The 25,865-nt window shown below is 52.0% G+C and overlaps 1 protein-coding gene across 2 annotated transcripts; it reads left to right on the forward strand.

Annotated features, from left to right (window-relative positions):
- Positions 1 to 25,565, forward strand: LOC129499357 (myosin-6). 2 transcript variants are annotated; one of them, XM_055309041.1, is made up of 38 exons: positions 1 to 84; positions 409 to 627; positions 1,932 to 2,075; positions 2,309 to 2,465; positions 2,547 to 2,574; positions 2,850 to 2,961; positions 3,258 to 3,350; positions 4,068 to 4,131; positions 4,350 to 4,448; positions 4,914 to 5,017; positions 5,105 to 5,243; positions 6,658 to 6,926; positions 7,177 to 7,347; positions 8,523 to 8,832; positions 9,739 to 9,809; positions 10,093 to 10,180; positions 10,270 to 10,387; positions 10,535 to 10,658; positions 10,894 to 11,030; positions 12,581 to 12,836; positions 12,970 to 13,212; positions 13,362 to 13,538; positions 13,809 to 13,954; positions 14,200 to 14,290; positions 16,243 to 16,632; positions 16,949 to 17,075; positions 17,155 to 17,273; positions 17,664 to 17,860; positions 18,395 to 18,578; positions 18,768 to 18,933; positions 19,078 to 19,202; positions 20,132 to 20,440; positions 20,691 to 20,894; positions 22,015 to 22,140; positions 22,347 to 22,622; positions 24,221 to 24,316; positions 25,008 to 25,142; positions 25,489 to 25,565. In XM_055309041.1, exons 2-38 carry the CDS (start codon positions 427 to 429, stop codon positions 25,510 to 25,512), a joined length of 5,820 nt encoding a protein of 1,939 aa, XP_055165016.1. In that variant the 5' UTR covers positions 1 to 84; positions 409 to 426; the 3' UTR covers positions 25,513 to 25,565. The 2 variants fall into 2 exon arrangements, with proteins under 2 accessions (XP_055165016.1, XP_055165017.1); XM_055309042.1 differs by lacking the exon at positions 1 to 84 and adding an exon at positions 317 to 331.
- The last annotated feature ends 300 nt before the right edge of the window (positions 25,566 to 25,865 follow it).

A 25,865-nucleotide genomic window follows, 5' to 3' on the forward strand; every position in this document is an offset into this window, starting at 1 on the left:
TTGGTCTTCCCTCTGCCAGTCTGTGTCTCTGTGGCTCTACCCACAGTCCAGAGTCTTCAAGATTCTCTGTGAAGAGATAATCAGGTGAGAACCACCCCAATTTTCTCGTGGGAACCAGCTTGCTGGACCAGGGTCCCCTGTCTCTCCTCCAAGCAGCTCAGCACCTCCCCTTAACAAGCTTCAGCCAATTTCAACCCCATACAGATCCTCAGATATTCTCCTTCCACATCATGTCAGAGGACAAAGGAAGCAGAACCTGCAGCACGGGGAGGGTGGGACCCAGGGTGGGACCCTACCCCTCTCCGTGGTAGGGGAAGAACATAAGACTCAGGTGGGTAGGAGTTGTGGTGGGGAGTGGGGGTGCTGAGGGCAGTGCCACGTACTGAAGCTTGGGCCCTCCTGCCTCAGGCGCAGAGAAGCACCAGGATGACCGATGCTCAGATGGCCGATTTTGGGGCAGCCGCCCAGTACCTCCGCAAGTCCGAGAAGGAGCGTCTGGAAGCCCAGACCCGGCCCTTCGACATCCGCACTGAGTGCTTTGTGCCCGACGACAAGGAAGAGTTTGTGAAGGCCAAGATCTTGTCCCGAGAAGGGGGCAAGGTCACTGCTGAGACAGAGAATGGCAAGGTGTGTGGGGCATAGTACCAAGGAAAGGGAGAGGAGGTTTGGTGGGGAATTGCAGGGGTGGGGCCACTTGCAGGAGGAGCTGAGGGCTCTGGGGAAGAGCCAAAGCCACTGGGAGTGCAGAACATGTTCCCTTGAGGAACCCAACATTTCGGTGAGAACTCTGACCCTTCTCAGATGGACCTGAGCAGGTGAGGCAGGGCACCACACCACGGAGGAATGCCCTTCGCCAGAGAGGATGCTGGGGCAGGGACGGGGGGCGGGGGGCTCCACCAGTTTCTATCTCAGCGGGGTCTCTTAGATAAAGAAGACACAGACACAGCATCAAGTAAAGTTCCCTCTTGAATGTGTATCCATCCTTTCTGTGCCTCAGTCTCCTCCACAAACCAAATCTACCTCACCCAAACCAAGAGCAAACTCTTAGACTCAGATAAACACAAAAAAAGCAGGAACTCTTGTGCTGAACGCTCTAGTCTCAGGGTTGGTGACTAGCGCTCAGAAGTCCACAGTACCCTGGTTCCTCATGAGAGCCTTGAGATTTGCCCCTGGTCACTGGTAGCAGCTCAGAACCTTTTACCTTCAGACATGCTTATTGAATGCTGTGCCCCAACGAAGTGTGCAGTGACAGGCCACAACCTGCTGGGGGCTTTGACTCTGATCCCAGCTCTGCCACTGGCTATATACCAAGCCCGTAAACAATTTAATTATTCTATCTATAGTTTCTTCCACTGTAAAAACAAAAACAAAACCAAACAAACAAACAAACAAAAATACAGTACTAGAATACCTACCTGCAGGATCTGATGACATTAGGACATGGCAAGCTGACTGGTACCAATCAAACCACACTGACAGTGACCAATAGGGAGTGTAGGGTTGGTGGGTGAGATGTTTTCCAATAGGGCAAGGTTTGCCCTGAGCAGCTGATGCCCACAAGCAATGCCCCCAGGAGTCAGGGTGAGGTGTGTGATTGAAGAGCTGCTGGCCCCACCAAGTTTGTCTCTAGATGCTTGAAGTAGGGGCAGTAAGGTGTTGCTCAAGGGCACAACCCCTGGGGTACTGGCAGGACACAGAGACTCTAGGAGAGTCCCTAGGGTGGGAGGGACAGTGAGCAGTAAGTTGTCTGGGGAAAGCCTTGTAGGGGAGCTATGAGGTAGGGCTTGGCCACTGATCAGAGAAGAGTAGGGGGATCGAGGCCAGGTTGTGGCTGGTGTTCTGGGGAGACCTAAGTGGGTGAGGCAGGCAAGCGCAGACTGGCAAGGGTCCCGGTGGGAGTGCAGTCATCCCTGTCCACATACCCTTCCCAGACAGTGACCGTGAAGGAGGATCAGGTGTTGCAGCAGAACCCACCCAAGTTCGACAAAATTGAGGACATGGCCATGCTGACCTTCCTGCACGAGCCCGCCGTACTCTTCAACCTCAAGGAACGCTACGCAGCCTGGATGATCTACGTGAGTACACGTGGCAGGAGGCCATTCCTGGATGGAGGCTGAAGTAGGCCATGGAAACTCATTTAAGGGGAGGGGTCAGAACTCTCCCAAGCTCCCCTCTGCCCTCTTCCTACTCCTGGTCAGCCATAAGAAGAGAGGAGCCACCTAGGGTGGCCAGGGACTCCCTTGCCTATTACCACCTGCTCCAGGCGTCCCCCTCTAGCCCCTCATGCCTGCCCTCTCTCCTGCTCCAGACCTACTCGGGCCTCTTCTGTGTCACCGTCAATCCCTACAAGTGGCTGCCGGTGTACAATGCCGAGGTGGTGGCCGCCTACCGGGGCAAGAAGAGGAGTGAGGCACCGCCCCACATCTTCTCCATCTCTGACAACGCCTATCAGTACATGCTGACAGGTGAGTCTGGCAGTCCTGACCCGTGCCCCCTTGGCCCCACCCATGGACCTGACCTTATTGCCCCCCTTTTTTCTCTTTCAGATCGAGAGAACCAGTCCATCCTCATCACGTGAGTGAATGCCAATCACCCACCTAGGGACTTGGCAGGGACCCTGGGAGTGCAGAGGGGAGGAAAGGTTTAAGGTGTTATTGCAAAGGAGTGCAGGGAGCTGGGCTCTCAGAGGGGTGTTGGAGTGACCTATAATGATATGCAAATTCTGCAGGGCCCTGGGCTCTGGTGGAGGTTAGAAGGCTGGGATTCTGAGGGAGGAGGGGGAGGCGCTGAACTTGATCCGAATGAAGAATGGGAAATCTTGGGTTCTAATGGGTCCCTGGTCTCTCCAGTGGAGAATCTGGCGCAGGGAAGACTGTGAACACAAAACGTGTCATCCAGTACTTTGCCAGCATCGCGGCTATAGGTGACCGTGGCAAAAAGGACAATGCTAATGCAAACAAGGTACTGGATGGGCCATATGCTCAGCAGAGGGGGTGGGGGGAGGGTGGGCAGGCTGACCCAGATAACCCCTAGCCTTACCCTGGGGAATTGTGGGGACAGCACCACTGAGCCCAGTGCTTGAGACTTTCCGGGCAGGAGACACACTCTGATGTTCGAATATGGCCCTTTGGAGCCACAGACCCACCTGTAGTCCATCCAGCCCCACTCCCATCCCCCAGGACCAGAGCAGTCCCCTGCCCTCCCCACTCCTGGAAGCAGACAGAAGATAAACCCTTGGGGTTCTGCTGCCTTCGCAGGGCACCCTAGAGGACCAGATCATCCAGGCCAACCCCGCCCTGGAGGCCTTTGGCAACGCCAAGACGGTCCGGAATGACAACTCTTCCCGCTTTGTGAGTACCTTTGACAGCTACCAACTGGCCTCACCTGGCCTTGACAAGAAAAGGGGGGGTGTTGTTTGATCTACAGTCATTACACTACACCCAGTCGATCATCCTGTGTTTGGCTTTGCAGTATCAACAAGTGTGTGTGTGTGCATGAGTGTGGGTTCATGCACACACACATTCAAACCCTCCTGACAGCCTGGCTCCCTGAGCTCTGAGAACTCAAGAGACCCAGAGTCACCACAGCTATTCCCTAGCCAAGTAATGAAGCTGATTTTTGTCACATTCTAGATTTTTCCAAATGACTTTTTCCAAAGCTCTTCCACATTGGAAGGTGAGAAGAAAGCATAGGTGCTAGAGCCCATTCCCCAGCTTTCCACCTATCCAGCAAGTCCTCACCTCTCTAAGTCCCAGTTCCTTTATCTATGAAACAGAGGTAGCAATATTTACCTTGCAGGTTATTGAAAGCATTCACGAGATCATATCAGAGGTACAAGCAGGAGGCATTTTACCGTGTTCATTCCCATGTTGTTGGTTCTGCTCAGAGATACTTAGTAATATGGAGATAGGCATCCTTTTCCCTGTTTTACTGATACTAACTGGAACACCAAGTAGGTCATTAACATTTCCAGAACAATCCAGGGCTTTCTGGGTTGTGTTGAGGTCCAAGATCTCTATCTGTCTCTTCTGGCCAGTTCCCTCTCTCTTTGTCCCATCTATCTGCAGGGAAAATTCATCAGGATCCACTTTGGAGCCACTGGAAAGCTGGCTTCTGCAGACATAGAGACCTGTGAGTATGGCAGGGAGCCCTGCACACCCCTCTGGGTCTTCCGCCCCTGCCTTCTTTCCCAGCTGGGTGACCCTGTCTCAACATTCCCTCTCCATCTTCTTCCTCTTCTCCTGGCTTTCTCCATTTTGCTCTAAGAGCCTTTCTCCCCTAATCTCCATCCTTCTGCTGGATCGACCCTCTCTGTCCTTACATGCCTTCCTCCCTCCTCCTCACTTCAGATCTCCTAGAGAAGTCTCGGGTGATCTTCCAGCTGAAGGCCGAGAGGAACTACCACATCTTCTATCAGATCCTGTCCAACAAGAAGCCAGAGCTGCTGGGTGAGCCTGCCCAATGCCTCAATGCCCCCATTGCCCTCCCCAGGAAGGGGTGGGTGTCCTCCTCCTCCTCACCTACCCCTGCTCACCTCCCTCGTCCTTCAGTCTGCTCAGGTCTTCTCTTCCCTCCCCGTCTCAGATCTGCCTTTGTCTCCTCTAGCCTCCCTTCCCACTCTTTCTTTGTCAAATTTCTTCTCCTCCTGATTAGTTTTCCCCTTCTCCTCCTTGTGCCCCACCTTCTCCCAGAGCCATTCTCCCACTGTCTTCCCTCCCCAGTCCTCTGCCTGCTTTTTCATGTCTTTGGGATTCTCTGCATGGTCTTGCTGACTCTCCGCCTCTCCCCCTGCTTCTGGCCCTCTCCTCCTTTGCCCCTGCCCAAGCCCACGATGCCCTTCTCTCAACTTCTCTCTGCCCATCCTCTGCCCTCTCCTGTCTCCCTGTCCCCTGCCCTGCTCCTTGCCTGGACAGACATGCTGCTGGTTACCAACAACCCCTATGACTACGCCTTCGTGTCTCAGGGAGAGGTGTCCGTGGCCTCCATTGATGACTCCGAGGAGCTCATGGCCACGGATGTAAGTGAGGAGGCACCATGAGAGCTCCTGAGGGTTCCTGCACCACCCAATCCAACCACCCTCTTTGGCTCTCTTGCTCTGTCCCAGAGCGCCTTCGACGTGTTGGGCTTCACTTCTGAGGAGAAAGCTGGCGTCTACAAGCTGACAGGTGCCATCATGCACTATGGGAACATGAAGTTCAAGCAGAAGCAGCGGGAGGAGCAGGCCGAGCCAGATGGCACCGAAGGTGGGGGCAGGTGCCAAAAAGGCCTGAGGTGCTGGGTGTTCGTTTGCCTGTCAAGTGGAGACAGTGCACTGGGAGCAGGGTCTCCCATGCTGCATCCAAAAGTTATGCTTTTCAATGATTCTTGAAGAGCTAGGCTAACAATTCAGTTTATTAGGATTATTAGGATCATGATAGAGAAAGTGGGAGGAAACCAGAAGTATGAGAAGCACATGGTCAGAGGGCAGTACCTTTTCCCAGGGGCAGGGCCCTCACGCCATCCAGCCTACCTCCAGGCTTCACCTCGTGAGGGCCTAGTCACAGGCCATCTACTGTCCCCAGACAGGCTCATTCCTGGGGACCTGAGGCCTGTGGGATAGATGGTTGGGGCCAGAGCCAGGGAGGGGCAGGGATATGTGAGAAGCAGGCAGACAGGGAAGCCCCCCACAATCCTGCCAACTCTTCTCCCCAGCTGCACTGACCAGAAGTGAGTTGGGGATGTCTCCTCCTAGGCCCAAGACTCACCCAAGCTCAAGAAAGCACAGATTCTGAACTCTGCACATCCCAATCAGTAATGCAATGTGTATGTAGAGGGTGCCCAGCCCTTGACTGAGCTCCGTTTGGGCTCCCTTGGCATTGACATGTCACATACCTCATTGGGCCTCAGTTTCCTTCTCAGTGAAATGGAACAACAGTCCTTCTCAGTCACTCTGGCGCTGTCATAAGAATTCTTTGAGAAGGAGATGTCAAGATGTGAATAGGGCCAGACAAATGCCCAAGAACATTCCTCTTAGCCTACCTTCAAGGACCTCTTCTCTGTGTCTATCCAGATCAAAATGCCAAGCCTGGGTTTCATCGTAACACATCATGATCAGCTATCATAAAACTCTCGAAATTGAATCAAACAAATTTCCTCTAAATAGAAATCGTATGTTGGATGGCACAGGTGGAGAGCTGAGGTGGGGGTGGGGGGCTTAACATGCTGTTAGGAATATTGATTTCAAGTTGGTCAACACATGAATTAAGAGTGGAACAGGCCCAGTCCTGGATTGGATCCTGGGATGGGAACTAAGGAAGCAGGGAGCAGCGCACATCTCCTCTGTCAGCCACAGTCCCTGCCCTGGAGACACAAGGGGTGCAGTGAAGGCAAGAATGTGCTCACAGCAATGCTGGTACAGGGCCTGGACCAGGGACACCCAGTAGATGTTAAAGACAGGCGAGAGGCACTGCTAGGTGGTGGGAGTTTCTGAACAGACAGGAAGCCTGGGCTCCAGCCTGACTCTGCACGTGGGCTAGGTGCCCCCTGGCAAGCCTGTTCCCTTCCAGGCCTGGATTTGCAATTCTTTAGAGAAGGGCCTGACTGGACCCAATGCTGCAGAAAGGTTCTGGCCCTCGAGCAGGAAAAAGGAGCTTGCTTACTTCTTTCCTTCTCCCCCAGATGCCGACAAGTCTGCCTACCTCATGGGGCTAAACTCAGCTGACCTGCTCAAGGGGCTGTGCCACCCTCGGGTGAAAGTGGGCAATGAGTATGTCACTAAAGGGCAGAGCGTACAACAGGTGTACTACTCCATTGGGGCACTGGCCAAGGCAGTGTACGAGAAGATGTTCAACTGGATGGTAACACGGATCAATGCCACCCTGGAGACCAAGCAGCCACGCCAGTACTTCATAGGAGTCTTGGACATCGCTGGCTTTGAGATCTTTGACGTGAGTGGGGGAGCCTATGCATAATGGGCAGCGGGGGGACCATGGAGGGAGAGTGACTCACTCATTCCCATCTATTACCATCATGGCCAGTCTCAGGAAAGGCAGTGGGGCTCAGGAGTGGCAGACGCCTCACCCTGTCTTCCACGGGAGCTCTCCTTCCCTGGGAGGAGCATGGGCACGGGCCTGGGCTGATCCCACTGGCCACTCAGACCCCTGCCTGCCTGACCCGCTCCACCCCCACCCCCTGCAGTTCAACAGCTTTGAGCAGCTGTGCATCAACTTCACCAATGAGAAGCTGCAGCAGTTCTTCAACCACCACATGTTCGTGCTGGAGCAGGAGGAGTACAAGAAGGAAGGCATCGAGTGGGAGTTCATCGACTTTGGCATGGACCTGCAGGCCTGCATCGACCTCATTGAGAAGGTGCTGCCTCCACCTGCTGCCTGTGTCCCCCTTCCCTGTCATCCCAGACAGAGTGACAATGCTGTCCCTTCTCCAGCCAAGAAGCTAGAGTCCCCAGAATCTTAAGCCTCTCTCAGGCCCACCTTCTACTCACTGTGAAGCCACAGGCATACATGAGATGAGCCACGTTCTCCTCTCTCCAGGATCTAAGACCTTGTCCTGTATGGTGGTCACCTCCCAGAATCTTAAGAAGGAGATGTAGTGAGGAGATAACTCCTGGCCCCTCTGACAGCCCATGAGAAGCAGCATCTATGGGAAATCCTAGGCTGAAACTAGAGACATTTGTCTTCCCATCCTCTTCCTGAGAGCTGAGAATAAGCCTGTCTTCAGCCCCTCTTGACTATGGACTTAGAGGAGACAGGAACAGAGCTGATGTGAGGTTCCCAGTGCTGGCTTGTTCAGAGTATGCCTTTGCATTTTGCTGGTACAGACCAGAGCCCAGAATAACTACCCTCACCCAGCCAGTGGCCAATCAGAAAACAGGAGCTTCCCAGAAGCTCTGGGTGGTTATCCAGGGTGATGCTCTTCCAGAGGTCTCAGAATCACCTGAAATTACATGGGAAATACTGTGTATGTGTATGTGTGTGCATGCACACACACACACACGTGTTTACATGCATTTTTACAGGGAGGCATCTTTAGTTTAATCAAATTCTCATTAGGATTCCTGCCCCAAGAAAAGTCAAGAACCACCATACTTTCCAGAAAACAGGATGTTGTGCAGAACATGGATCCCTCTAACCATCCCTTAAAGGACTATTACCCATTATATAGGCAGAGGTCTGGCCTGCCCCTTAGTCGGACACCGCTGACACACACCTGTCCCTGGAGCAAGGAGCCTTCCGAGAAGGGACTTGCTGCAAGGCCTTAGGGACCTGACAGGGTAGCTGGGAGCACTGGGCTGTTCACTAGGCCCACTGAGGCAGAAAGAGGTTATAGGCCAGGTCTGAACAGAATTAGAGTTAGGTTAATTCCAAGAATATTAGTGTCTTGTATTGGGACAAGAGGTGGAAGCATAGATACTCTGAAGCCTGCCAAGCCCTATGGGCTATAGTTTTTCCTCTGGCATGGTGTGGGACTCTGGAAACCTGGGAGTGCACGCAGTGATGCTCTCTCCATCTACCCCCTGCTCTCAGCCCATGGGCATCATGTCCATCCTGGAGGAGGAGTGCATGTTCCCCAAGGCCACTGACATGACCTTCAAGGCCAAGCTGTATGACAACCACTTGGGCAAGTCCAACAACTTCCAGAAGCCACGCAACATCAAGGGGAAGCAGGAAGCCCACTTCTCCCTCATCCACTATGCTGGCACTGTGGATTACAACATCCTGGGCTGGCTGGAGAAGAACAAAGACCCACTCAATGAGACGGTGGTGGCCTTGTACCAGAAGTCCTCCCTCAAGCTCATGGCCACACTCTTCTCCTCCTATGCTTCTGCTGATGTCGGTAAGAGGGCAGCTGCTGCACTGGGCCAGAGCAACTCTGAAGTTGCCAGGGGCCAGGGTCCTGCTGCTTCAAAGCACAGAACCCTAGAGGCAGAAGGGATGGGGTCAGGGGATCTCACAGCAGTCTATGTGCACCTGATGTGTAAAAGGGCCACTTTGTGTTATGGATATTGTTGTACATGTTGAGTATCTCCTCAAGATTGTGAGCAACTGGAGGTGAATGAGGGTGGCACATGAATTACTGTGCCAGGCCCATTTTAGAGCTGTGCATGAAGGAGGTCTCGGTAAATGTTGAGAAGATCACTGAATATCTGGTAGAACAAGTGAGTGTCCCGTTCAGAGAAGGAAGAGAAAGGGTGTGGAGTGGACAGAGGAGGAAGAACTACAAGAAGGAAGATAGACCACGGGAAGATGTAAGCATGAAAAGTAGGGTTAGAAGGTGGGAGAAGAGCACTCATACTATTTCAGCACCTACTAGGTGGCAAGCAAGCTTCTCTAATCTCCATCCCAGCTATTAGAGGCAGTTATTGTTCTCCTTCTGGAAAAACTGAAACATGGAGAATCACTTTTTTTTTAAAGAGATGGCATTTTTTAAAAAATTATATTTATTTATTCATGAGAGACAGAGAGAGAGACAGAGAGAGAGAGAGAGAGAGAGAGAGAGAGAGAGGCAGAGACACAGGCAGAGGGAGAACCAGGCTCCATGCAGGGAGCCCGATGTTGGACTCGATCCTGGGGCCTCAGGATCGCGCCCTGGGCTGAAGGCAGGTGCTAAACCGCTAGGCCACTGGGGCTGCCCAAGAATCACTTTGTGAAGTCACATGGCTAGTGAGGGGCAGACCCTGCCCTTGCCTGAGGATTCCTTTGCTTTCAGACTCTGGCTCCTCATCCCTTCTCTTATTATTAGGGGACAGCAGTAAAGGCAAAGGAGGCAAGAAAAAGGGCTCATCCTTTCAGACAGTGTCAGCCCTCCACCGGGTAAGAAGGGCCCAGAGAGGCCGGGGGGGGTGGGTGGGTGTGGTGGGCGCCCAGCCCTTTGGCTGTATCACCCTAATCTGATTTTCTGAGTCTGGGGAGGAAAGAAGCTATATGGTCATTTGGTGCATGTTAATTCTATACAAGCCTGAACTCACATCATAAATTATGTGTAAACACTTGGTCCCTTGGAGAATTCTGGAGACAGGCTGTCGGGGGCCCAGGGCTTAGGGACCAAAAAGATGATCCCTCTGGCTCCTGACTCCCCACTCTCATCCACCCCCAGGAGAATCTGAATAAGCTTATGACCAACCTGAGGACCACCCATCCTCACTTTGTTCGCTGCATCATCCCCAATGAACGGAAGGCTCCAGGTGAGTGATGTATAGGGGTCTAGTCTGGGGAGGGCACTTGGCATCAACTTACCCTGAGGCCGACACCTTCTTCTCCTCTTCTGCTGCAGGGGTGATGGACAACCCCCTGGTCATGCACCAGCTTCGCTGCAATGGTGTGCTGGAGGGCATCCGCATCTGCAGGAAGGGTTTCCCCAACCGCATCCTCTACGGGGACTTCAGGCAGAGGTGGGTACAGGGGTACCCCCAGAGTTCAGGGAACAGGGGGAGCTGGGGCAGACCTGGTGGGAAGAGGAGTCCACAGGTGGCCCCAAATGCTGTGGGAAGAGCAGATTGGCACAAAATGTGGGTGACTCAGGGAACCTCCCTCTCCAGGTACCGCATCCTCAACCCAACAGCCATCCCTGAGGGCCAGTTCATTGACAGCAGGAAAGGGGCAGAGAAACTGCTGGGCTCCCTGGACATCGACCACAACCAGTACAAGTTCGGCCACACCAAGGTGGGTCTAGAGCCCCACAGGGATGTGTACCCACCTTGAGCAGAGCAGTTTGGAAAGCAAACCTCTGATTCTGGCTTCCTGTATTAACTCAAGAGCTGGAACCCAGGCTTCCTTTCTGTCTTGTTTTTCATGTTTCACTCCTGAGGTCTAGAATACATGCATGATGGGTCCCCTGGGAGCTTAGCACCTCCAACTCTCTTCCTCCACCCTTCTTTGAGGGCCCTCTTGCCCACAGGTGTTCTTCAAGGCAGGACTGCTGGGGCTGCTGGAGGAGATGCGGGATGAGAGGCTGAGTCGCATCATCACCCGCATCCAGGCACAAGCCCGGGGCCAGCTCATGCGCATTGAGTTCAAGAAGATCGTGGAGCGCAGGTGAGCCAAATGAAAAGGTGAGGCTCACCCAGAGCTGAAAAAGACAGACAAACAGTGCTAACTGGTGTGACTCAAAAGACCTGAGTTCAAATCCTGACTTCACTACTTATTAGCTGGCTTAAACAAGTGACTTTACCATGCTAAGTCTCATTTTGAATTCTTTAAGAAAAGACAATTCACCATAAGGAATGCAAATTAAGTTTCAATGAGATACCATTTCAAAACACTAACTTGACAAAAATTGAGAAGTCTGACCCACTGCTTACAGGTATGTAAATTAACGCAACCTCCCTGAAAAACAATTTATCATTATATTTTAAAGATGGACAATTGCAGGGCACCTGGCTGGCTCAATCCATAGAGCATACAACTCTTGATCTCGAGGATATGAGTTTGAGCCCCATGTTCGGTTTACAGATCATCCCTCCCCAAAAAAAGATAGTCAATTGCATACGTTCCAATTCCACTCCTTTTTTAAAAACTTTTTTTTAAACATTTTATTTTATTTACTCATGAGAGATACAGAGAGAGAAAGAGAGAGAGAGGCAGAGACACAGGCAGAAGGAGAAGCAGGCTCCATGCAGGGAGCTCCAGGATCACACCCTGGGCCGCAGGCGGCACTAAACCGCTGCGCCACGGGGCTGCCCCTCCAATTCCACTCCTAAGAGCATTCCCACAGAAACTCCTGCATATGTACAACATGGGACAAAAAAAGAATCTTCATAGCAGCATTGGCCAAAATAACAAAGATCTGGAAACAACGCTAATTTCCATCTCCAGAGGAATGGGTAGAGTGATATAGTTGTTCACTGGAATATTATAAAGCAATGAAAGGAGAGACTTACAACCACATAGTACAATGTGTTTGAACCTCAAAAGCAGATCCTTGAGTGAACAAAAGCAAGTTACAGAGGATATATACGGTGTAATACAACTTTATTTCCAGTGTAATACAATTTTTAGAAAACTCAGAGATAATAAAAATAGTGACACATACATATATGGTTAAAGTATGTTTTTAAAAAGTAAGGAAATGAAAAACATAAGATTCAGGGTAGTGGCTGCTTCTGGTCGGGGGACCAGGAAAAGGGATGAGGAGCAGCCAACACTGGCAATGCTCTAGTTGTTGTTTGAAGGATCAATAGATTCATGTGTAGTCATTTTGTTTCATTCTTCCTAACTTACAGATATACTATATTCTTACATGTAAAATATAATTTTTAACATATTTGTTGTTCTTACGGGATTAGAAACATTGAACTTAGTAGGCAGTCTATGAGTAGTATAGCTTTCATTGCTGCTAACACCCCAGTAGGGAAAATATAAGCTGCCCTTTTGTTGAATTCCTCAATTAATAAATATTTATTGAGCAAGTCCACATTCAGTGTGGTAATGTTAGACTGGGGGTACATATCAAGGCAACAACAGGGCTCTTGCCCTCAGATGCCTCTGAGCATGTTTAGTTGTGCTGGGAGCCAAGTACAGTTCGTCCCATGCTTGGGAAGTGCTCTTTCAGAGTGCCCCTTCCTGTTTCCATGTTTCCTTGCCAGGGATGCCTTGCTGGTAATCCAGTGGAACATTCGGGCATTCATGGGGGTCAAGAATTGGCCCTGGATGAAGCTCTACTTCAAGATCAAACCACTACTTAAGAGTGCAGAGACAGAGAAGGAGATGGCCACCATGAAGGAGGAGTTTGCACGCATCAAAGAGGCACTGGAGAAATCAGAGGCTCGCCGCAAGGAGCTGGAGGAGAAGATGGTGTCCCTGCTGCAGGAGAAGAATGACCTCCAGCTCCAAGTGCAGGCGGTGAGACCACGCAATTATCTCTTCATCCCTCCCCTTTCATCCCCTGGATTATAGCCCATCTCATCCCCAGTAACTAAGACCCTGGATCTCTCCTCTATAATCACCAGCTCTCCTCTCTGTCCTCTTCTCCCAGGAACAAGATAACCTCAATGATGCAGAGGAGCGCTGTGACCAACTGATCAAGAATAAGATCCAGCTGGAGGCCAAGGTGAAGGAGATGACTGAAAGGTTGGAGGATGAGGAGGAGATGAATGCTGAGCTCACTGCCAAGAAGCGCAAGCTGGAAGATGAGTGCTCTGAGCTCAAGAAGGACATTGACGACCTGGAGCTGACGCTGGCCAAGGTGGAGAAGGAGAAGCATGCAACAGAGAACAAGGTGAGGGCAACTCCTTCTGGCTCCAGCCCAGGTCTCCTCAGGATTCCCAGACCACAGTGTGGTCCTGGTCCTTGGCATTGGACATCCCGATAGATGTCTCCAGGCTGATGACTTCAGACCCTAAAGGGAGTGGGGTTCTTGTTTGGCAGGTGAAGAACCTGACAGAGGAGATGGCTGGGCTAGATGAGATCATTGCCAAGCTGACCAAAGAGAAGAAGGCTCTGCAAGAGGCCCACCAGCAGGCCCTAGATGACCTTCAGGCTGAGGAGGACAAAGTCAACACACTGACTAAGTCTAAGGTCAAGCTGGAGCAGCAGGTGGATGATGTGAGTAGTAAGAACCATGCTCTGGCTCTCTCAGATGAAGATTTCACAGGCAATACCCTGATACCTAGAACTAACTTCTCTGACTCCTGGGGCCTCTTTGCTCTTTGAGGTTCATCACTAGGCTGGGGCTTGGGATATTTTGTGCTTGCAGGGATTTCTCTGCTGGTTTGCCCTCCAATCCTACTGGACTTTGAGTTTAGATGGGGCGGAAGAGCATGCACTGTGGATCTCAGGTTTCCTACACCTTGTTTATTATCTTCTCCCCACCAGCTGGAGGGATCCCTGGAGCAGGAGAAGAAGGTGCGCATGGACCTGGAGCGAGCAAAGCGGAAGCTGGAGGGTGACCTGAAGCTGACTCAGGAGAGCATCATGGACCTGGAGAATGACAAGCTGCAGCTGGAAGAAAAGCTCAAGAAGTAGGAACCTGAGGTGGCTGGGAAGGGCTAGTGGAGATATCTTGCCTGAGGGTTAGAGCATAGGGTGCTGCATCCCCACTAGCTAGCACTGTTCTGGTCATAGTGTGAATGAGGAGGTGAAACAGCCCTCTTGCATTCACCCTCTGGGCCAGGGAGGAGGGGATTGGTCCTGGAATCCCATGGCAAGAGAAGAGAATGGGTACAAAGGAAGGAAGACCATCTGTTACCCTCTACTTCTTCTCCAGGAAAGAGTTTGACATTAATCAGCAGAACAGTAAGATTGAGGATGAGCAGGCACTGGCCCTTCAGCTGCAGAAGAAACTGAAGGAGAATCAGGTGAAATTTTTCCTGGTGCAGCCAATGGGGAGCTCAGTGGTGAGGCAGCTGAGGTTACAGGAGCTCCCTAGGGCTCTAGACAGTATATAGAACTCCAGGCAGCCTTGGAGACCCCACCAGCCTTCCCCCATTTGAGCAATGATGTCTTATTTCAGCAGAGCTATTTGGGGAGGCAAACAAGCCTACCAAAAGGTTCTGTTGCTAAGCTATACCCTACCTCATGGGTGTTTGCTCCAGCACAAATAACAGCGTTCAATTCTCCTCTCACCCTTCCCCTAGTACTTCTCCCCTCTGCATGGGCATGAGAAGCGCCTTCATGGACCCATCTTCCTTTGGGATGCTCTGCTTATACTCTTCACAAGTACTGATCTCATGATTCGCAGTAAACTCCCTGAGCAAGTCACTTCCCCTTGCCGAGCCTCAGATTCTCTTCTCATCCATGAAATGAGATAATAACACCTGCCTTACAGAGGACTAGAGGAGATAATGTTTTAAGACCATTTTGTCAGTGAGCAGTCAGCCAGCCACCAGCAAGAAGGTGTTCTTTTGTTTTCTCCATGGCCTTCTTCTCCCTCTGCAGAAGGAGAGTAAATAAACAGCCACAATCTCCCTTACTTTTAGTGCACCCTGAATTTTAATGAACTTTAGTCCTGTATTTGTCAGAAGAGCTCTGGAAGCAAGGAAGGCAGGTCCTGTCATCCCCATCTTATAGCTGTGGAAGCTGTATGATCAGGTCTGGACATAGTGGCCCCAAGGACAACAGGTACTCAGCCATTATGGGCAGGGCCTTATCCTCTGATTTTCTGGTAGACTCTGGCTACTAGAGAGAGCTGATCTCCCCTCAGCATTTGGGGCCCATGGTTCAGGCTACAAGTGATGCACGAACACAGTTCTCCTTGTTTGAGGAACTGCTCAGGAACTGGCCTGACCTTCAGTGAAAATTTGCCCTCCCATTTTCTTGGGTTTTAGCCAGAATATCAGGATATTCTCCAGGTTCTTCTGTTTGGGTCTAGGCAAACTCTTCAGCTGTTAGACCAAGAATAACAGTGCTGTTATCCTAACCAGGTCTTGGCAATGGGCTGTGGCTCCTCCTTCTTCCTACCCAAGCTCTCGCACCCAGTACCACCTTCTTCATCTTGGGAGCAGAGGCATGGTGGTCCTCTCTCTCCTGCTCCCAGGACCCACCCATGCACATTCTGATAACATTCTGATAACATAGCCACAAATGCAGGGACCCCACTGATTGATATTCACCTTTGCTCCTGGCTGGTCAGGGAACAGATCAAAATGACAGAAGGGACAGTTTCCCAACTTAGTCAAGCCCAAGGCTAAGGCCAGAAAAATGAGGTAAGGGCATGGTAATGATAAGGGCAGCCTGCTTATACTTTCCTGGCCTGGAAGGGAATAGTCAAGGTGGAACCCACCCTAGGCATAAATAAATAAAGCAAGCCCTGGAGGGTGAAGTCTATGGTTGACATGACTTCCTGGTTAACTTGGAGGGTTACAAAAGTTTTGATTGTTTCAAGGCATATTGTTGCAAATATTTGTAAGATACAAGCACCAGCTGTCCTGCCTTAGGTTTAGCTGAGCAGAGCCTAGTGAGTCTGTGGAATCATTGAGATTCAGATCTCACAAGATCTCTGAATCCCCATCTGAACACAGATTTTCAGACTAAGTCTAAATGCCTTGAGGATTCAGCTTCGACCAAATTGCTATTAATGTCCTATGCATTACAGAATGTCTAGCAGCACCGTTGGCCTCTACCCACTTAGATGGCAAGTCATGGCAAGTGAATATGTCTACAGACATTGCCAACTATTCCCTGTGGCACAAAACTTTCCCTAGTTAAGCACCATTGCTCTAGAGGGACTTGAATGTTGTAGAACTCTGGGGTGGCGGCTCCGATGGAAGGCTCCAGGTGGTGGGTCTGAGCTCTCTGCATCCCGGCCCAGGCTCGGATCGAGGAGCTGGAGGAGGAGCTGGAGGCTGAGCGCACCGCCAGGGCCAAGGTGGAGAAGCTGCGCTCAGACCTGTCCCGGGAGCTGGAGGAGATCAGCGAGCGGCTGGAAGAGGCCGGCGGCGCCACGTCCGTGCAGATTGAGATGAACAAGAAGCGGGAGGCCGAATTCCAGAAGATGAGGCGGGACCTGGAGGAGGCCACGCTGCAGCACGAGGCCACGGCGGCGGCCCTTCGCAAGAAGCACGCCGACAGCGTGGCCGAGCTGGGCGAGCAGATCGACAACCTGCAGCGCGTGAAGCAGAAGCTGGAGAAGGAGAAGAGCGAGTTCAAGCTGGAGCTGGACGATGTCACCTCCAACATGGAGCAGATCATCAAGGCCAAGGTGGGCTGCCTGTTCGGGGTCCTCGCTGCCTTCTCCCTCACAGTGGCCTTCCTTCCACACTCTCTGCCCTGTCTTCTCATTGTCGCTCCTTCATCACCCCTTGGTCTCTGTCTCGCTTCCTTCCTTGCCCTCCCTCCCTCCACCCACAGCTCCTCACTGTCCCTCCTTTAATTCATGTACCTCCTTCAGACTATGCCATCTAGCACCTCTCTGTTTCACCCCTCTGCACCCTGTGCTCTCCCCACCTTGGCCCTCCCTTCCTTTCTTTGGTCCACCCAGCCCCTCTCAATGACAAGTTGTCCCTTACTGCCTGAAGGCAAACCTAGAGAAGATGTCCCGGACACTGGAGGACCAAGCCAATGAGTACCGCGCAAAGCTGGAAGAAACCCAACGGTCCCTCAATGACCTTGCCACCCAGCGAGCCAAGCTGCAGACCGAGAATGGTGGGTGCCCCTAACCAGCCCTGTACCATCAGTTGCACCCTTCCATAGCCCACGAACTCTCTCTTGTTCCCCCCTCCAGGTGAGCTGTCCCGGCAGCTGGATGAGAAGGAGGCACTGATCTCCCAGCTGACCCGAGGCAAGCTCACCTACACCCAGCAGCTGGAAGACCTCAAGAGGCAGCTGGAGGAGGAGGTTAAGGTGAGGACCAGCTAGGGTAAAGTGGGACAGGCTCAATGGCAGCCCAGAGTAATCAAATTATATCAACACCAAGTATGGAGCGTAGAGGCTGGAGAGAAGCCTCTGTCAATGGTAGTAAGGCCCCCAATCTCAGTTCCTCTACACTCCAGCTAAGCCACACCTGAACATCATGGAATGCCTCTTTCCTTATTTCTAAGGGGTGCAGTGGTTAAGCTGGAAAGCTACTCCAAGATGCTGAAATCCACATCAGCCGTCACCCTGAATGAGGCCAGGCTTGTTTGAAGTTCATGGATATGAAAAGGATCTAGAGAATCATGGCGGGGGGTGGGGACATTCCCTCCCACCTTCCTGGGAGATAAGCCCTCCTCCCGGCGGCCACCCCCTCCACAGGCAAAGAACGCCCTGGCCCATGCACTACAGTCGGCACGCCACGACTGTGACCTGCTGCGGGAGCAGTACGAGGAGGAGACCGAGGCCAAGGCCGAGCTGCAGCGCGTCCTGTCCAAGGCCAACTCGGAGGTGGCCCAGTGGAGGACCAAGTACGAGACAGATGCCATCCAGAGGACTGAGGAACTCGAGGAGGCCAAGTGAGTCCCAGGCAGCCTGCCACCCTGATTCTAAGGGAGGAAGGAGTAAGAGGATCTGGGGTGGGGACGGTAGAGTGGACATGGGAAGTACATCTGCAAAGGGTGGGAGAGGTCAGGGGGGTAATAGAGGTGCTTGAAAAAGAGCCTGGATCCTGGCCTCTGAGTGAACCTGGCTGGCCCCGACTCACTTCCTGTGACGCATGAGCTTTTGGCTCGGGTTATACCTGATGCTCACGTATAAGACGAGCAAAAAGCTTGTTGGTCAGAGGAGCTTCCATCGATCAGCCTGGTGTGGGGAGCGGTGGGGGCTGCCACCCAGATGCTGCTACACATAGGGAGGACATCCTGTTCTAGGCACCTGCAGGCTTGGATTGCTTGAGGCTGGGTACCCAGGGCCTTAAGGGCTGCTCTGGTTCCCAAGGAGCTATTGGGGGGCAGGGGGAGGATTGGGTCACCCTGATCTGGGGAGGAGGTGGTTCCAGGGCCTGTTGTTTCCAGGTAGAGTCACACCCACACACTAACCACCTTGAGCAGGAAGAAGCTGGCCCAGAGGCTGCAGGATGCAGAGGAGGCCGTGGAGGCTGTCAATGCCAAGTGCTCTTCACTGGAGAAGACCAAACACCGGCTGCAGAATGAGATCGAGGACCTCATGGTGGATGTGGAGCGGTCCAATGCAGCCGCCGCAGCCCTGGACAAGAAACAGAGGAACTTTGACAAGGTGGGCCTGGGCTGGGGGTCTCAGCCAGGGGCAGAGCTGGAATGCCAGCGTCACCATAAAGCCAGGGACCTCCTCCTTGGGGGCAAGAGGGGAGGAGGCTGAGCCCTGCTGAGGGGCTGGGGCAGCCCTGGAGAGGGTGAAGTGCTGGGGCTGGGAGAGGAGGCTGTGCAGTGAGCCGGGTCCCCACAGATCCTGGCCGAGTGGAAGCAGAAGTATGAGGAGTCGCAGTCAGAGCTGGAGTCGTCACAGAAGGAGGCGCGCTCCCTCAGCACAGAGCTCTTCAAGCTCAAGAACGCCTATGAGGAGTCCCTGGAGCATCTGGAGACCTTCAAGCGGGAGAACAAGAACCTTCAGGGTGCGCTGGGGCCTGGGAGGCTGGAGGGTGGGGAGGTGGCTGGGGGTGGTGTTCTCATGTGGCACCACCTAGGGGCTCCAAGAGGGGTGCCTCCCCATTGGACCATGGCAGCCCCCAACTGAATGGCCTGGCCCCTCCCCCCAGAGGAGATCTCCGACCTGACTGAGCAGCTGGGAGAAGGAGGGAAGAATGCACACGAGCTGGAGAAGGTCCGCAAGCAGCTAGAGGCCGAGAAGCTGGAGCTGCAGTCAGCCCTGGAGGAGGCAGAGGTGAGCCTGGCTCTGCCCACACCCCTACCTAGTACTCTCTCCTACCCATGCCCTCTTGTCTCTGACTCTCCACTCTCCTTCACCCCTGGAGCGACATGACCCCCAGCTAAGAGAAAATGAATGTATTAGCTCCTTTTTTTCAGTCTATCCACTAATCTGATACCCATGACTGCCTCCAAAGCCAAGGTTTGCACCAAGGAAAATATCACAGTCCGATCATAGGAGGTTATGGTCATAACATAGGTTATGTTTCCTACCATGTTATAAAATTGAAATATGGTCGTCATAATAACCCCTCTGATCATGGGAGTGTGGGCTTCAGAGTCAAACAGATCTGAGTCTGAAACTTGGCTTCAAGACCTCCACTGTGTCACTGGGCAAGTTTCTTTTCTTTTCTTTTTTTTTTTTTACTGGACAAGTTTCTTAATATCTCTGTACCTTAGTTTCCTTATGCCTAAAGGAATTAATTGAACATACCTAATAAGATTTTATGCATGATTGTTACTAAGATTAAATGAGGTAACAAACGTAAGCACTTCATCGTATTTGCTATTGTCACTGCTCATCTTTATAGAACCTACAGATAGCCATGAGTTTGGGGTCTTCTTTTTTCACTGAAGGGTAAGTGACCTAGGAAACAAAGAGGAAGTTTGGAATGTGTGCTCATAAAAATCTCTCCCTTTTCTATGATATTTAGAAGGTCAGGATTATGCAGTTTTAGTGCTAACAGGTCTTGGCACTTGAGGCTGAAGCAATTTCCTTGATAGAGGAATCTCAGGGCATCCTGCACTTCTTCTGCCAGGGCATCCCAGACCTTCCTCGCCAAGCCATAGCCCTCGCTGATACCCTACATCTTCTTGGCACCCCTCCCCACCTTGCCCTGTGCTCTTACTACCTGCCCCCGACCCTCTCTCCCCACCTTCTCCCAGGCCTCTCTGGAGCATGAGGAGGGCAAGATCCTCCGGGCCCAGCTGGAGTTCAACCAGATCAAGGCAGAGATCGAGCGGAAGCTGGCGGAGAAGGATGAAGAGATGGAGCAGGCCAAGCGCAACCACCTGCGGGTGGTGGACTCACTGCAGACTTCCCTGGATGCAGAGACGCGCAGCCGCAATGAGGCTCTGCGGGTGAAGAAGAAGATGGAGGGCGACCTCAATGAGATGGAGATCCAGCTCAGCCATGCCAACCGCATGGCTGCTGAGGCCCAGAAGCAAGTTAAGGGTCTCCAGAGCTTGCTGAAGGTACATGGAGACTCCCAAAGCAGGAAGTCCCCTTACTCGGAGATGGACTAGCCTCCATGTGGCCAGGTTGGGGGTGGTGGTACCCCATTACAACAGCAGGTGCCTCCTGGCCTCGGCTACTACAGAGATATCCCACAGGCCCTCCTGACCCAGCACACTGGGCTCCCCCCTGGCATCCAGCCTAGCCTAACAGCCTTCTGATGGACCCAGAGGCCAACCTGTCTCTCATACCCACCCTCCTGATCTACAGGACACCCAGATCCAGCTGGACGATGCAGTGCGTGCCAATGACGACCTGAAGGAGAACATCGCCATCGTGGAGCGGCGTAACAACCTGCTGCAGGCCGAGCTGGAGGAGCTGCGGGCCGTGGTGGAGCAGACGGAGCGGTCCCGGAAGCTGGCGGAGCAGGAGTTGATCGAGACCAGTGAGCGGGTGCAGCTGCTGCACTCCCAGGTGAGGCGGTCAGGGGCCACATGGAAAAACCTGCTGAGAGGCAGAGCCCAGGACTCCTATAGGAGTTCTGAACCAGATGTTCTGACTGAGCACATCCAACCGGGATGGCCACTTACTTCATCTCTTGGGCCGTCTCTCATCTGTCAGTCGTGGCTGTTGGAAACACTGCCTTGAGAAGGTGTCATGACTGGTTGGTGCTGTCCACCAAAGTCACAAATCTGGGAGTAGTGGAATGCCTGCTGTTATTTGACAGTGCTGACCTAGAGGACAGCCCCCAGCTTGCTCTGTAAGGATGATATCTGGGGAGTTTAAATGCATCTACACGCAAACCAAATTCTGGATGGAACACCATTTATTTGTAATCCCAGACACCCTGTCATCAGATGTTCTCTGCAGTGAATTTTTGTGCCCGTCTTGCAGCAGGTCTGTGGAGCTTTTTTCTGTAATCTAATATGTGTGGGAATGACATCATGCACTGACCCCGTCCCCTCTTCCTTACTCTCTGACATTCTTTCTGTAACTATAATCATTTCCAGGATATTGTCCTGGTAAAAACATTGTTCCCATTTTCCTTGGAATATTTTCATGCCTCTAAGTAGACATGTTACTAAAGATGTCAGAATTAGAATTGACGACCTTTCACTGCTTGAAGTCTATCTTCAGAGCTGAGCAATTTTAGCTATAACATCTAGAATGTATGTTGATAGGAAAAGGAAAAGTAGATACAAAACATAAAATACACAATAACAAAGGATACAAGGAATAAACAAAAGCAAGACTTTTTTAAAAAAAATGACTAGTTTTGGGGGGCACCTGGGTGGCACAGTTCATTAAGCCCCAGCTCTTGGTTTTTGTGGGTCATAATCTTGGGGTCATGGGATAGAGCGCCATGTCAGGCTCTGTGCTCAGCATGAAATCAGTTTGGGATTCTCTCTCCATATCCGTCTGCCCCTCCTGTTCATGCATTCTCAATCCCTCTCTCAAACAAATAAATAAACCTTATGAATAAATAAATTAATTAATTAATTAATTTTTAAATGACAGTTTTAATTTCGTGTGAATAAAGATATAGAATCAAAAACAAAGTATATATTTGATAGTTTTCTCTACCTACATCTAGAACACCAGCCTCATCAACCAAAAGAAAAAGATGGAGTCAGATCTGACCCAGCTCCAATCGGAAGTGGAAGAGGCGGTACAGGAGTGCAGGAATGCCGAGGAGAAGGCCAAGAAGGCCATCACAGATGTGAGTGACTGCTCCCTTTCCCGCCCCCACTAGTGACATGAACAAGGGCCCCTGTCCCGGCCAGGCCACTGTGCCCTGACAAGTGGACTCTCCAGCTGCATGGGTTGGTGGGCCTCGGGAAACGAGCGCCAGGATGGGGCAAAGGTGATCCTGGAGGGAGAAGGGGCCACAGGTCCTGTTCTCTTACACGTCGCTCCTGTCCCCAGGCTGCCATGATGGCAGAGGAGTTGAAGAAGGAGCAGGACACCAGCGCCCACCTGGAGCGCATGAAGAAGAACATGGAGCAGACCATCAAGGACCTGCAGCATCGGCTGGATGAGGCTGAGCAGATCGCCCTCAAGGGTGGCAAGAAGCAGCTACAGAAGCTGGAGGCCCGGGTGCGGGAGCTGGAGAATGAGCTGGAAGTGGAGCAGAAGCGCAATGCAGAGTCAGTCAAGGGCATGAGGAAGAGTGAGCGTCGCATCAAGGAGCTGACTTACCAGGTGCGGGCATGGTGGCTGCTCCGGGGGGGCAGTCAAGAGGAGATGTAAAAGCACTTCCCCAGCCCCACTTCCTGGCCCCCATGCACAACCACTTACCAGGAATGCCACCCAACCCTCTGGCACCTATTACTTGAGAAGCTGTTTTTAGATTAATTTTCTTTCACATTCCCTGGAGTCCACTAGGCTTGAGTCCATGATTTCTTCTAGCAAATGCAGAACCTACCTCTACTTCCTGAAAGCTGTTTTTTTTTTTTTAAGATTTTTATTTATTTATTCATGATAGACATAGAGAGAGAGGCAGAGGCACAGGCAGAGGGAGAAGCAGGCCCCATGCAGGGAGCCCGACGCGGGTCTCGATCCCAGGACTCCAGGACTGCGTCCTGGCCAAAGGCAGGCACTAAACCACCGAGCCACCCAGGGATCCCCCTAAAAGCTGTTTTAACCAGCATTTCCTCCATTTTTTGTTTTTGTTTTGTTTTTTAATAACCCAAGTGCTACCTTGAAGTCTTTAGTACAGTCCATGGAATCATTCTATCAGCCCAAGAGGAAAGGACACAGTATGGCACTTTAGGGATAAAGGTCAGGGAGGGGAAAAGATTCCAATCTTCCATGGAACTTGTGGGACATCAGATAGATGGCTTTTGATACATGTTGATGATCCCAAAATGTTCTAAGACCTGCACCTGCATAGCTCAGAGCTTTTGACCTTGACCTATTATTTTCACAGTATGCCTGAGAAAGAAGGACAAAGAAAGAGGGTATTGGTCCCTTTGATAGCTGGATATGAGAGGTGTGAGAAAGAGCTACAGCTATAGAATGGCAAATCTGTTGTGTACATAAGAGAAAGTGGCATCCTAGCACATACAACGATGTGGAAAAAAAAAAAACAATGATGTGGAGATAGAAATGATCAGGTGACCTTAGGGCCAGTGATCCTGATGCCCAAATCTGCCCAGTGCAATATATGTCTGATAGGTTAGAATGGTGTGACTATGACAGCATCCGCTTCATTCTGTATTCTTCATTCGGCCGCTCAGCTCACTCTAAAACCACTGACTGGGACGCCTGGGTGCTCAGGGGTTGAGCATCTGCCTTTGACCCAGGGTGTGATCCTGGGGTCCTGGGATCAAGTCCTGCTTCCTGCATGGTGCCTGCTTCTCCCTCTGCCTGTGTCTCTCCCTCTCTCTCTGTGTATCTCTCATGAATAAATAAATAAAATCTTTAAAAAATAAAAATAAAATAAAAAAATAAAACCACTGGCCAAGAGCATCTATGGTGCTCCAGGCTGGAGCTGGAACAGCCTCAATGTCTCCATATTATCAGATGAAGGAATTCTATTTTTTTCTAGACCCCTTCCCTCACTTCCAGCTTTAGGGCCACAGCCCTCTTGGCTTTTCAGGTCCAGACTGAGGACCTTGCTGTGGCCCTCTGACCTACAAGTCGAGGCAGAGATGGAATTGCCCAGCCCTGTCTTTGACCTGGCCCATTGGAGGGAGGGCCAGCTAAGGCCTGGGGAGAAGAGTGGTATATTGAGGGAGGGAACAATGATTGTACTTGCTCCTCCCCCAAATTGGCTTCTCCCATCCATCCACCCCCAGACAGAGGAGGACAAGAAGAACCTGCTACGGCTGCAGGACCTGGTGGACAAGCTGCAGCTCAAGGTCAAGGCCTACAAGCGCCAGGCAGAGGAGGCTGTAAGTTCATGGTTCTCTCCATTCTCTGTCAACACACCTCCCATGTGTGAGAATGGACAGGTGGCAGCCTCAGCACAGGGACTGGACGTTTCACATGTCTCATGTACTCAGAGCTGTGTCAGGCCCTCTAAGCAAGCAAAAGCAATTCCTACAAATTGCTTGTAATCCACACACCAGTAGAGCCAAGAGAAGGCACTATAGCTGTGAAGCAGGCCAGGGGGCCAGAGGGTGCTGAAGGCTGGAAGGTGGCCATGGAATTGGCCCCAGGAGAGGACCTGACCAGAGGGCAGCAGGAAAGACTCTGGGTGGGCAGAAAAGTGTGAAAGAAAAGTGTTGATGAGCACACATGTACGGGAAACCTCGGGGTTGGGAGCATCTATCAGAGCCATGGTTGGCCATGTGCCATGAGGCTGGATTCTGAATGGGACTGGACCAGGCAGCATGTGATTCACCTCGGGCAGTGGGTGGCCATGAAGGATCCTGGATGCTGGGCAAGTTGAGGAGGGTGCCAAGCCAGGAGCAGGATACCCTTGGCAAGGCGGTTGTTGTAGGAACATACTTGAGGGGTGAGAGCCCTGAACCCCTGACTCAAGGACAGGGAATCCCTCAGACTGGGAGGCTGGAAATGTCCACTTCCCCCGCTTCCCCTGCTGCCTCTGACCTCATGGTCCCTGTCCCCAAACCCCCACAGGAAGAGCAGGCCAACACCAACCTGTCCAAGTTCCGCAAGGTGCAGCACGAGCTGGATGAGGCGGAGGAGCGTGCGGACATCGCCGAGTCCCAGGTCAACAAGCTGCGAGCCAAGAGCCGCGACATCGGCGCCAAGGTGGGTCCCTCCACTGGGCCTCACTAGTCGCCCCGGGTCAGCACAGCCACCAACACAGGCACTCCTACCTATGTTGTGACGGGCCTGGGAGGTGTCCCATAGCACCTGGACCTGAGAATCCCCTTCCTGGTCACAGCAGCCCATACAGACCGACTGGAACTCTCAAGAAAGCCCAGCCCCACTCCCTAAATGAAAACGGCTCCTAAGTGAGACCCACGATCCCTGAGGCCAGAACCTCTCCCTCTAAAGGCATCCCATTTAGGCCCCTGAGAGCCCTAGAGATTCCTCCTCACACTCTTCCTCCTTCTTGCCAGCTGCCCCCTCACACTTTTTATTCTTTTCTCAGCAAAAACTGCATGATGAGGAGTGACACTGCCTCAGGAACCCCACTCTTGCCAACCTGTAATAAACATGAATGCCAGACCTGCCTGTGCCCTGTCCTTCCCGCCGCCAGCCAGGAGCTGTCTTAAGGCTCCCGAGAGGAAGGAGGCCCTGCCCCTGTGTCAGAGCTGTGGGAGCCAAGGCATTCCACATGTACAGAGGAGGAGGCCCAGGCCCAGAGCAATGAGCTGTCCTCCCTGAACCCTGGTCAGTAGGAGAGAAAATAAAGGTACCAGAAGCGTGAGCCAATTCTATGTGCTAAGAGAGCTTTAGTGTCAAAGCTGAAGCTCCCATCCACCTACCCCAGTTCTGGGCTGCAGGGCTTAAAGGTGTCCTGGGACA

The sequence above is a fragment of the Nyctereutes procyonoides genome, unplaced genomic scaffold (assembly GCF_905146905.1).
Source record: "Nyctereutes procyonoides isolate TBG_1078 unplaced genomic scaffold, NYPRO_anot_genome, whole genome shotgun sequence".
Taxonomy (NCBI): Eukaryota; Metazoa; Chordata; class Mammalia; order Carnivora; family Canidae; genus Nyctereutes; species Nyctereutes procyonoides.